Genomic DNA, 13,032 nt, shown 5'->3' with positions numbered 1-13,032 from the left:
TCTTAATCTTCAGCAGGAGGTGGGTGCTATACTGGGGCTTGACAGGTTTGGCAAATGAGGTCACAACTAATAAGAATGACAAAAGATTTGCATTTTAGATGGTGCGAGGTAAACCTGCTGGCATACTTACTGTCATTGGCCAAGGATTTGCATTACTTTTCTCTGTAAAATGCACTACTTACTTTTTGAGGCATGTTATTATTTATAAAAAAAGATGTTTGAATTGACAGGAGTCGTTTTTGACTTGTTTTTCCACTTCACATGCTCGGTGTTGAGCCTAGGCTTTTACTGGAAATACAATGTCGATAACCTTCTAGATGTGTGTGAGGTGGTATTTATTTTGGTGTGAGGACAACTCTCTATGATAGATGAACTACTCTTCCTCATCTTGGCATGGATTTTATATCACACTAATATAGATGAGGTAAATATCAGTGTTTGTGAATTCATTCAAAGACTGCAGAAGTAAAAATGCCACCACGCATTATTAGATGAAAAGGGGGAAAAAGTCAATGATTGATATGGCAAGAAAGAGAAATTCAAGCATTTTCACCACAGATTTTGGGCTGGTACCTGGGACCGAGGGTTGATCTGGGACATGATGCAAAGCTGATGTTTTTGCTGCCATTCAGGGTCCCCAAAAGCCAAGGTACTGCCCCACAATCACAGTTGTTATCCATCTCCCCCAGTTCCTGCAGGTAGTCATAAAGGCAGAAATCGAAGGAAGTATTTGGGGCCAGCATAGATCTTGGTAGTTTTTACTCATTTATGCAAAGGACTGTTGAAATTTCTTTCTGGAAAATACAGAATTCTTTGATTATAGAGATTTTTGGACATTCTCCAGCATTTAACTCTGCTTTGCCAAAAAGCACATAGGTCTTGGAAGTGATAGACACTGAGCACTGCAAAGCTGGATGCCCAGAAGTCTTGTTATGGTTGAGCACCTTTAGGTTTCCTTTGATAACTCTTTTCTTACAGCAGTAAAGCTCATTAATGACTTTAATGTGGTTCAGAAGGCAGCAAAAGTGGACTTCTTGGAACAACTCGCTAATGTAGTTTCCAGCATGTAACAAGAGGAAGAACTTACTGAAGGTAAATGCCAAAAAGCCCTGTACGTGAGATATGCCAATGACAGAAGGAGAAATGCATGGCATAGGTGTTAGAGGTGAAAGCTGATGAGTTCAGGACTTCTTTATTTTTGTTCTCAGTATTTTTTATCTGCTCTGGTTCAAATGGCTTTAGCATATCCATTATTTCCTTCTGCACACTGCTATCTGTGCAAATAGAATCATGCAGCCAGTGCCTCTCCATGTTGCTGGATTTAAGTGAACTAGCACAAAATTTACCTTACAGGCTTTATGACCCATTCTTGCAGTGTGCCATTCTGCTTTGTCTCCCCAACTGCTTTCACCTGGCCTTTCCACAGACTGGTACAAACACTGTTTTCACAGGCTAAGTCTGGAAAATGAGGGTTGATCACTTAAGGAGAAAATGATGAAGTGAGAAGGGTTTGCAAAGGAAGTGATAATTGATTGGCAATAGTCATAATTATCATAGTGAATGAAGTTGCACTAGTTGCCCATAAAAGTACAAGAGGTATCTACAACTGTACTGCAGGACCTGTTTTGGACATTCCCCTTGCGGCACTCAGTATCACTCAGGCTGTGTGCTGGACATTGTGAAGAGGTGAGGATGGACCTGGGTGAGTGTGGAACTACACCGAGATGGAAGCAATGCACAGTGTTTCCACAGGAGTTTTCGGGCTGCTGATGCTGCAGATGCTCTCAGAGCGCTGCCAGGAGCAGAGCACAGGCTGCTGTGGCTGAATCCAGCGCAGGGCTGGTCCCGGATGTGCTAAAAATGACTACATGGCAGCAAAGGCTGCAGTGGCTCTTTCCTGATCTGTAAATTACTCACGTTGTTGGAGATGCACTTGGGTAGCCAACACTGGGCTGAGGAAACATAGGACACAATAACTATGACTTTGCATATCGGGGGCAGAACTCTGTCCACCCAAGCTCTGCTTCCTCTTCGTGTCTGTCCTACTCCAGCACGCCCTTTCCTGGGAGGCAAAAATAGGCCTGCAAATGGCACAGTGAGAGCACAGCACTGTGAGCATCGTCTTGGTCTTTCCTGTGCAGGGCGAAGGCTCTCCTTTTATCCTTTCTCTTTCTCTATTCAACAATGCATGGCATGTAAAAAGCTCTTTCTGATATAAAAGTGCACTCATTGAAGACATTTAAAAACTGATTTAGCATGACTAATGCAGGGGGGTGGCAGTTTGTTTTTCATCCTATAACATAACCCTCAGTAACTCCTACCTTTTATCTTACACAGAGATGGGCAAATACATCACCATCAAAGGGTGACAATCTACTGCTTTAAACAGCTTTAAAGGGTTTAATTAAAACCTTTTAAATAGGTTTAGCAGGTTTAAATAAAGAGAAGCACGGAGCTTGGAGTCTTTGTCCAAGGCAGGCTGGAGTGCTGATGAGCATGCTGAGTACAGTTATTACTTTATAGAGTGCAAATTACATTCTCATTCCTCTTCAGCACACAGAACTGAAGATACCCACCAAGCTTCACATAGGGCCAGAAAGCGCACTGAAGAAGTTTGCAGTTAGGGGGGCTTGGCTGGGAGTTTGTGTTTCTGTTACGTACAAAACCAAGAAACTGGCCCAGACTTTGGTAGCTATGCATGCAATGCAGGGGCCAAAGCTTTGTTTCCTGCCTTCATCCTGCTCCCACTAGGAGAAATGACTGTCGCTCCCTCCCTTTCCTTCCTCCCTTCTGTGACAGCGGCCTGCTCAGGAGCCCCACTGGAGGAGGAAAAGGCTGATCCTTAGCAGATCTCTGCATGTGTTGTGTGTGCCTTCAGTGTTCTGCTGAGAGATGTGAATGAAAGAGAGGCAGCAGGAAACAGGGTCTCCTTCCCTGCATTTTGCTTTTAGCAATGCCTGTGGCATCTGACTTCACCTCACAGGGCTTCACCTCAAATATGACCAATGGTGTGTTGCTCTGAGCCCGTTGTCCCATCCTTCTGGTCAATGCAGTAAGTTTGTCAGGACAGAAAGCAGCAGGCTGGTGAAATGCTTTTCAATCCTGACATGAACCACAGAATCAATGAATCAAATCAATGTCATTTGGTTTTGGAGAAGTCTTGTGATTTCTGTGTTAAGAATATTTCTGATGAAATTAGAGGTTCTTAGGATTTAGCCAAATAGCGTAGATAAAAATTCTCTGCTCTTAAAGCCACCATGACTTGAACCTGCAGTTTTCTTGGCAATGCATTTCTCTTAGTACCAAGTAGCTCTTATTTGTGTACTTAGAACAAAAGGGAAAAACAGCAACAACAACAAGCTTATCTTAGTAGAATTAAAATAGTTTGCAGAAACACTGAGAGAAGACTGAACAACAGTTATCTAAAATAAAGACCCTTTCCATAGTCTGCTCTTTGATGCAGCTTTCTCCTGCCTTTTCAGAGGGCTGATTGTACGTGGAACGCATGTTCCAGACAATGCTAAATGTTGAGAAAGCTGAAAAAGTAAACTTTGCAGCTTGTACATATGTTATTATTCTTTGTATGGGCAGATCTACAGATGCATCTGAAGCCTTGAACAGCAGATCTCTCTTTATTGATAACGTGGTACTACTATGTGCTGCAGTTTGTAGTCCTCCAAAAAAGAAGAGTATGCTAGTATCTCTCTTTCACTGATTGGAGAATGGGACACAGAAAGTATCTGCATGGCAAATGCACAGGAAAACACAAGCTCATCTAAGTGTAGCAGATTAAGTACCAGAAGCTTCACTTAAACTAATTAAACTACATTCTCCCAGGCAGCCTTACTGCAAAGGCTGTGCTGGTCTGTAGAAAGCCCATGTGGAAGGCTTCTTTGTGTATCAGGAGTTAAAGCCTAGGCTCAATTCCTAAATTTAATGTATTTGAGTGCTTTTTAATTTAGTTTGGAGGTCTTGAGTGAAGTCTGAACAGGTGCAAAACTTGTTTTGGCTGCCTGCACATGGGAGTGATACTTGTGCAATGGGAGGTTGGCAGCAGATGGACTACTCATCTGGGCAGAGCGTTTTCTTCTTTGGAGGATGCCACACGAAAGTGAACTCCAGAAGAAGAGAAATCTATCTCAAGATTTCGGGCAGAAGGTAGTGAAGCAGGAAAGTGAGATGGATAAGGAGAGAAAACAGAAATAAGAGTACTAAGAGAACTACACTGGGTCTGGAGAAAAAAAAACAGATAAGAGAATAAAGAGTTGAAGCAGCAAGAAATGAGAACCAAACAGAAAATGTAATAACACAGCTCGGAGGTAAGAGTGAGGAGGTTGTATATGCTGTTAGGCAGCAGCAATCTGTGGGGAGCTCTGAGAATATTGGGACCAGCTCTTGTTCTAGGCTGGCTGTGCCTTCCTGCAGCAGGGAGATGAGGCAGGCAGCTGGAGTGGCTGGAGCAGCTGTACAGACAGCACTCGATGATCATGGGGGTAGTGTGTGCTCTCTGGGAAAGGGCCACCGTCTATTTCTGCCAATGTGGAGAGACAGAAAGCAAGAAATTAACCTGGACTTCTGCATGTCTTGTACAATTGCAAAGGCCCAGGGTCAGATAGACATATGTGAAATGGAAAAAACTACCTGCAGGTTCCACAGTATAGCCTTGAAGTAGAGAAAAAGCAGATACAGCGCTGAAAACCTGGAATGTTCTAGTTCAAATTTCCCTTGCATGCTACCTCTAGTTTAATCTTCAGCAGTTGCAGTGAGAAGCTTATTCCTTTGCCTTTCTTGCAGCCCCTTACCTGCACAAGCGCTGCTATCACACCTTCCATCAACCTTTTCCTCTCTAGGCTAAGTAAATGCAATGCTCGTCATTCTTCCTGAGAGGTGTTTTCTTCCTAGACTCCTGGTGGTTTCTACAATCCCGTTACCCACTTGCTCCTCAGCCTGATCCCCAAGATGGACCTATATCTTCAGCTGTGTCTACACCAGGGCTTATCTAAGCGACGAAGAGGGTTCAATACCAACATATCCTCTATTAGCCTAGTGCAAGACCGGGTTTTAAAAAGTTAAAAGTCGAGTTAAAGACAGGCTATTTCACTATTTCTGTAGAGATAGTGACTTTTCCAATAAAAATCATTTTTTGAAATCAGATTTAGATGCCAAAGCAGTCAGCACTGAGTAATGAAATATAATCAAGACATATTTTGAACAATTCATTCATCTTTAACAGTGTTTACATTTTGATTTTTTTGCTATTTACTTTCGTATTAGCTGTTTCACAAGGCATTTAAAGCTTAGTGCTTTGTATCCTGTAGTAGTTTGTAGCACACTAACAGCACTGCTGATGAAATATCGTGCAGTCCTGCCTGCATTTTTTTCCCCTGTATTTATTGAAGTAATAGCAGGTGCCTAGTTAACTCAAGTTGAAACCTGCTTATCTTAGTCTTCCCCATGTAGAGTTGAAAATAATGAGATGGAGCTCTCACCAGCTCTTCCTTCTCTCTAAGCTCAGACCCTGGGAATGGAAGCCCACATCAAACATTACAGCTTGAGGACAGCTGTGGCCACTGGTCAGCTCTGCCTGAGCTCAGGAGCTCTGTTGGAATTTTTGAGGAAAGGAAGTTAGCTCAGAGTTTCAGCCAGATCATTCTTAGATCGTATCTGAAGACAGGTACAAATGGATTTACTATTGTTTTAATTTTAGAACAAATGAGCCATCTACATCCAAGCCAGAGAGGACAATAAAAGTACATCCTCTGAATCTGAATGAAAAAAAAAAATAAATTACGGTTTCTCTTTCCTCAGTTGGGCCTTTTGGTCAAAGGTCAAATGTTTATTGAGCTCTTCTCATTCCTTCATATCTTTTCCTGCTGCCCTTTTGTCTCACTGTCTCTGAGCCTTCCTGCCCAGACCTCCCATCTTCTTCCTGCCTTCTTATCTTCCTTCCACTTCTGATTTCTTCTCGCCTAGCTCTCTACTTTTAGACATGCTTTTCCTTTTCTGTGTGGATCTCCCGCTGACAGCAAGCACACCACTCTTTAATCTACCTCGTGTTGCATCTTAGCCCTTTCCTCACACATCCTTCAGGCACAGTGCACCCATGCTCCTCTGGCCAAGAGAAGGGGCTGTGTGAGGGAGCTGCTGCCAAGGACATTTGGGGTACTCCCAACGTGAGGACTATGGAAGTGTTTCTCTCTCAAATAGCTGCATCTAAATTTGTCCAAAACTTTGCAGTTGCAACTCAGGTTGGTGGTTCTTCATATGAGGCCACAGACAATATGAAAGGGCAGAAAAAACCTAATATTCCTCTCTTTTCATCAAGCAACAGCTTCTAATAAGCCAAATTTCCACTCTCAGTCACTTTTAATCCCTTGTTTTTATCCTTAACATTGCAAATAAGAGCATAATAATTCACCATCTGTCTCTGCATTTAATCAATTGATGCCCCCCAAATCTTGGTTAACTTTAAGCATTTCTATGTATTGCTTTTAACTTATTTGTAAAGTATGCTTAATTATCCACCATTTTAAGGTAGCAATTAATTCATAGAACTTCACTGCTTTCTACTCTACTAATCTAGTTTATCTCTGTGACAAAATCAGCAACTTGTGATTCATATCAAAGCTACAAATTAATTTATTAGTTTTATATGTACATATGTATGTATTTAATTTTGAGTTAAGTTTTGCACATAAAGCCTTGCATGGTCTTTCCACAAAGCCTTGCTGACTTGAAGAAGGAGCTAATCAGCCAGTGAGTGCCTTCAGCTGACATTACAGATGTAGTTACTGGGGTATGTTTACTGAGCCATGTGAAGTGTTTGCTCTGTTGTAAAAACATTCTGGTTTGGAGCTATGGCCTTGTGATGTGGGGAGTTTTGTCACCAGCTCTTAATGACAACAAAGAGGAGAAATATTCAATGTTTGGGATATCTCCCTAGACAAGGCTGCTTTTTGGTCTGCTTGGGTAGAATTTGTTTTCAAATATTTCACGTGAGGACTATGAAGCATTATTCTGACTGGATAACGAAACTGCAGGAAAAAACAGTATATTAGATAATGTGTGCAAGGGTCTGAGAATGGCCTGACAGCATTCGTGCAGTGGGAAGCAGTCCCATAGGGAACCAGTGAGCAAGTGCATTAGGTATTTTTCCCCTGTATTAGATTTGTGACTTTGGCAAGCCTCGACTGGAGCTTGTGAAATGTTAACAGAGCACAGCATGCTGAGCAGAGGGAATGAAGTTGACTGTTCTGCCCTGCAGCCAGAAGGCAGAGAGCGTGCCAGCAGATATTACCATGAATGGAGTCGCACAAGAACAGTGATGTGCCACCCTGACTCAGTGTTGCGATGTCAGCGTTACAGCATGCTCACGGCATGTGGCAAGATGTCACACTGAACCAGAGGATCTGGCTGCTCTGATCTCACTCTGAGCTGAGCTCTTCCTCCCCAGATACACCAATATAGGTCATACAATGATGTGCAGTGTTTGCAGAGAGCCACTGGTTTTGACTTTGTAGTTTTTTCAGTCCCTTAGCTTTTCAGTAAAATATTTGAATGTCCCAGAAGTGAGACTGAAAATTTTCTTACTTGAAAGCAAAACTCTAGGTGAGTTATGCTGTTATAATTTTTTTCACAGCCAGAAAATCTGGAAACTGTGTAGCACTTTATTTGATAACTCGTCGGGTTTTTTTGTTTGTCTATTTGATTTGTAATATTGGAAATTTTCACCTGCTAACTTGACCTCATGTTTTAAAGATTGACGTTGTTTATTGCAGTAAAACACCTGGAGCTGGAGCACTGTCCCAAGGGCAATGTGGAAAGTCAATTACTGCTCAAGGCAGTGCTTCCTAAACCATGTTCTGTGAATTCTTTTCTTTGTCTCACATACAGGAATCACGGCGATGCTGGAAAGCCCTCCTGAAGTGCTTGCACTAGCCAGGGAGCCACTAACCACCTTTAGTTGCTGGCAGCAGGGATTCTCCCATTCTAGAGCTGGAAATTGAGTGCTTCCTCTTGCAAGCAACTATTTTACCTCTACCTGAAGACTCATATCAGCTGTGGTTGTACTTGAGGAGAGGAGATAAAAAAAACCTACAGTTGCTCCATTTTTTTCCAAACCAATCTTAAAAGTTGTTAAAACCTATTAGCAAACAACTATATCTAATGCTCCCCATTCAAGCAACAAAGGCAAAGCTAATAGATTGAATAGCTTGTGATCACAGTTGTTGCTCCTGCTTACAGGCTTCTAAACTTGATTTTCTATAAAAGTGCTTGCTGCTATCTGCCCTATGTACCTATGTAATGATAGACAGATCTGGAAGATGGCTAGACTAATGTATTCCTTTCTGTGTTTGTTTCAGAAGGTGACATTTCAGACACTACTGTCAGTGCAAATGTTTCTGCATCTACAACAAAAACTGGTAAGAGTTCAAATTCATAGAATCATAAAATGATTTGGGTTGGAAGGGACATTTAAGATCATCTAGTTCCGACTCCCCTGCTATAGGAGGGACACCTTCTACCAGAACAGGATGCTCAAAGCCCCATCCAGCCTGGTCTTGAACACCTCCAGGGAGGAGGCACCCACAGCCTCTCTGGACAACCATTTTCAATGTCTCACCACCCTCACAGTAAAGAATTTCTTCCTAATATCTAGTCTAAATCTATCCTCTTTCAGTTTAAAGCCATTTTCCCTCTTCCTGATCCTGCCTGCCCTTATAAAAAGTCCCTCCCAGCTTTCCTGTAGGCCCCTTTCAGGTAGTGGAAGGCTGCTATAAGGTCCCCTGAAGCACTCTCTTCTCCAGGCTGAAAAGCCCCAGCTCTGTTGGCCTGTCCTCATAGGGGAGTATCTTATGAAAGATTACTATTGACTGTATTGTATTTTTGTGGGCTAAGTATCAACTCCTTTATTAGTTTAAATGTTGAAAATGGCTGCATTGAATGTGATGCATCTGAGGAAGAAAAACTGGAGATGGGACTGTGTTTTTTGATAACTGAAGATATTAAAGAATCTGTTTTGGAGCTGAGAGCAATGGGATAATAAAGATGGATACATTCGGTGTTATTAAAGGAAGAGAATAAGATGCAGCCAGAGAAAGTCTGAATGTTTTTCCTATGAGAAGAATGAGACTTTCAGATTGTGCTGTAGTTCTTTTATATTTCAAAAACCCTGATGTTTATGTCTATTCTAAAAGCATTTAATAAAGAACCCATACCTCATTGTGAGTGAGATCTTCAGACATTTCACTGAACTTCCCTTGCAGCTTTATGTCATAGAGGAGAAAGCAGTAATTTGTTGTAATACTAATAGTTGTTTATGTCTATGAGCAAAGCATCAGAAGCCCCCAGTGAGGTTAAAGCTCTCTGTGGATGTGGAACAAGCTTCCAGGGAGACTCTTTCTTTGAGGCGCTGTTATTCTAGGCGAACAGCCAGCAAAGCAGGAGGAAAGGGAGACAGTTATATGTTCTTATATGTTCTGGTGTGGCCATTATATTTAGAAGTACCCCATCCGTATGAGAGAAAGTGGCAGGTCGTTATTTGTTCCTATTCTATCATATTTCCCATCTCTGAGCAGCACTAGAAGAGGGAGCATGACAGGGCTTGGGTTGTAGGCAGGAATAGAAATGAGCCCCTGTGGCTGACAGTAGTGCTTTCTGCTTCTATTAAGTGATGGAACAGAACTCTGGGCAGCTTTCCATCATCTTTGTCACATGGCCAGCTCTGAGGCACTCTTCCCATAGCAGCAACTGACAGATCCCTGCTGCCTGAGGATGCCCTTACCTCCACCACCACCAGCTCTTGCCCCTCTGCGGGAGGGAGCTTCCAGGAAACATGAGCACTGAGTTCATGCCAGGGATTATCACATGCTAGAGACCATTATTCCTCTCACTCAGATGTCCAAAGCTTGGCTGCACACCTTGGAGAAGGGCCTGCCAGGCTTTCTGTGACCTCCCAAGAAATGTATCCCTTCCCTGCGATGCAAACTGTGTGTGCTGTGAGCCCTCTAGAAGCACCTGTGGGCAAGAAAGGTCTGTGATAGCCTGATTCAAAGCGAAACTCAGCTGCCTGTATGAGAGAAGGCAGCTAGCAGTATGGGCTCTTTATGTGGAATAAATCAATAAAAATGCCTCTCTTGCAGAGGAGGAAGATTTGAACACAAACGTTTCAAGAGCATCGACACTTCTAGCAACAAAGCTGACAACAACTACAGCCTCAACTATGACTCTGTCCATTACAACAAGCTGTAAGTGATGTTTTCTTGTGCTAATGATTGAGGCTGATCCAGTGGTCACTGAGTGGACACTGAGCAGCAGTGCCCTTGGCCTGGGAATACATTTATAGATGGTCACATCTTTGGTAGTACCTCCAGAGCCATCAGGCTCAAGGAAGATCCAAGCCAGGTCTGATAACTGCTCTATCACAGGCTTGTGCTCATGGGGATGTCCCACTGATGGGGCTGGGTTTCCCTACAGGGAAGGGAGTCTTGTTCCTGTTGATCTTCAATTTAAATTCTGATTTTAGTCCTACTGCAAGCAAAGCAGTAGACTTTTTTGTGTGTGCAAATGAGTATATAAAAATGACAAAAAATGTTCAACGTTCTTCGTTTAATAGGTAACACAACTACTCCAGCTAATGCCACAGAAAGTACGACACAACTTACAGCTGCGCAGCAGCCAGCACAGGTGACCCCTACGGCAGGAACTGAAAGTGACAACACCACAAGTGGTGAGTGACAATTCCTTGGAGCCATTTCTGATTCATCATACAGTGCATTTCTGTAAAGCGGTATGGAGTAATAGGAAAAGATCAAAAGGGATAATTTGTATAATGGATTTAGAGCTTTGTGAAAGCAGAGCTCTTCTTCCTACCTACAGACTATATATCTCAATGAATCCTTTTGCAGAATCTTACACACAGAATATTATAACTTTGATGGTGGAGGTGACCTGAAGCCATTACATAGGATTTGAATCTCCCCGTTATTGGGAGATCTGTATTTGGAGGGATTTTCATTTTTATTTTCTTCTGTTTTGCTAAGTATTTCAACAAAAATTGTTGTACGAGATCTGAGTGGTGTCCCCCTTTGTTTTTTATTTTATACATACAGTTTTTTACATAAATAATACTGTGTATGTATATAAACAAAATAACATACATCTTCAACATTACAAATAACTATTCTCTTTATTATTACGAGTCAAAATACTGAAAGCAGTGAGGTGATACTAATTACTCTCTGAGTCAATCTTCCCATAACTCTTCAGAAAGATATGTATGTTGGGCCAGTGCATCAGATGAGATTTCATTAAAAAAAAAAAAAATACCCTGCATCAAGCCAGTAGTTGGAATAATTTAAGCAAGAATAATAACATATATATTAAAAATGTAATGAAAATGGATGATGAATGAATTTATATCTAAAAGCAAGGCTGACTTGATTCTCACTTCCCTCACATAAACAGAAAAATTAAAGACACTGCCTGAAAGTCTTCCTCAGTGCAGGACTGGGACAGTCATGCTCCCTGCAATGGATGTCGGCTTAGTGAGATTTTTGCTATTAAAATGGATATAATGGGAAAGCTGCTATCTCTGCTCTTCTTTTTTTCTTCCACTCTAGCAGTCAGCTTCTCCCTCATTTTGTGGTTGACCTTAAAGAACTGAGGCAGGATTTGATGGTGCCTGTATGAAGTTTCCAAATTTTCTTTCATGACACCTGGTTTCTAATACAACACAGGCATCTCTGCTGATCTGTAACACAAGCCATCACTTCCCCTCTTTCAGTCCGGGCTAGAAGCATCAGTAAATAATCTTATCCACACAGTAGAGATGTGACAGGGCTTCGTGTCCCCACCACAATTTCTGTGGTTGCTGTCACCTCCCATTACAAATTCAGAGAGAGCCCCCAGTATTCCATACACTGTGAAGTCAGGCACAGGACATTTTTTTTTTTTTTCCCCTTAAGTCTTCTGTATTTTTCCCTCTGCAGGCCATAAGTGCTTTCTAGCCCTGACTGTTATAAAGGAAGCCAACAATTAGACTTGCCTCCATAATTTTCTTATTTATTAGTACATGATATCAAAGCCAAGAGTTCACATTTAGCCAAAAGAGTGACCTTCCTTGGACATTTCAATAATTTTAAATGGTGTCACACTACAGCAAGTCACACCTATATATGAGATTTCATGTCCTGGGACACTTAGTGTTACCGGAGTCTGCAAAATGAAAGGCAGCAGAAGATGGTGCTCTTCCTCCCCCAACTGTTGATCAAAAGTCAGCACTCAGGATATTAAATTGCAAACTGTTGGTGGGTTTGGGGCTGTGATGTTTCTGATTTATCCTGTGCTTCTTTCCCGGAGGATGATATAACATGATGCATGGAAACATTAAATATTAAAAAGCGAGAAAGGGGAAGAGTGGAAGAGAGAATTTTCATGCCATACTGCTGATAAGTAGGCAGGAGGAGGATTAGGCTAACAGCATACTTTTCAGTTGTCCTTGGGTTTCTGTCAGAGCCTGCAGATACCTGTCATGCTTCTGGAACGCCCCGTGCAGCAGCTGGCTGCAGGGATGTGCTCAATGGGGAGCAGCTTCCACTGCTTTTGATACACTACAATTTTTCAAAGCTTTTATTAATGCAGTCTTTAATGCAAGTGATTTTGCAGGCTGTTAATTTCAGGGGAGAGATGTATATGTCACCTAACCACGTCCTCACACTAGGGTTTCAAAAGGTCGGTGTTCCCTGTAAAGGAGTATTCTGGATTTATTGACTGGCCAAGTGATGCTGTTAGAGATGTCTGGTCTCTCTGCTGCACATCTGCTGCTTGTTTGAAGCACCATGTGATGTCAGACCTCATTAGGCTGCAGCCTGCTGCAAGGAAGATTTAGAGTACTGTTGGGAAATGCTGAAACACGCGTGGGTGATATGTAGGTTAAGTAGAAAATCCTGCTAAGATCAAGCAAGGATGTGTGCTGAATTTCAGCTGGTTGAAGAAAATGAAGGGTTCTGGAGCACAAAGAGCAAAGAAACA

General features: G+C 42.1%; 1 protein-coding gene across 6 annotated transcripts in view; it reads left to right on the top strand.

Annotated features, from left to right (window-relative positions):
• The window catches only part of EMCN (endomucin), a 50,048-nt gene that overhangs the window by 11,073 nt on the left and 25,943 nt on the right, over positions 1-13,032 (top strand). For all 6 annotated transcript variants that reach the window (XR_016466130.1, XR_016466129.1, XM_090139315.1 and 3 more), the window contains exons 2-4: positions 8,364-8,423; positions 10,143-10,247; positions 10,616-10,729. Coding sequence is in view for 4 of the 6 variants with exons in the window: in XM_090139315.1 (XP_089995441.1) it covers positions 8,364-8,423; positions 10,143-10,247; positions 10,616-10,729 (279 nt within the window). In the remaining 2 variants the exon portion in view is untranslated. The remainder of the gene's footprint in view (positions 1-8,363; positions 8,424-10,142; positions 10,248-10,615; positions 10,730-13,032) is intronic.

This window comes from Phasianus colchicus, chromosome 4 (assembly GCF_987193195.1).
Source record: "Phasianus colchicus chromosome 4, bPhaCol1.hap1.1, whole genome shotgun sequence".
NCBI classification, from domain to species: Eukaryota; Metazoa; Chordata; class Aves; order Galliformes; family Phasianidae; genus Phasianus; species Phasianus colchicus.
Note: the sequence above shows the minus strand (reverse complement) of the source record. Positions and strands in the feature narration are given on the sequence as shown.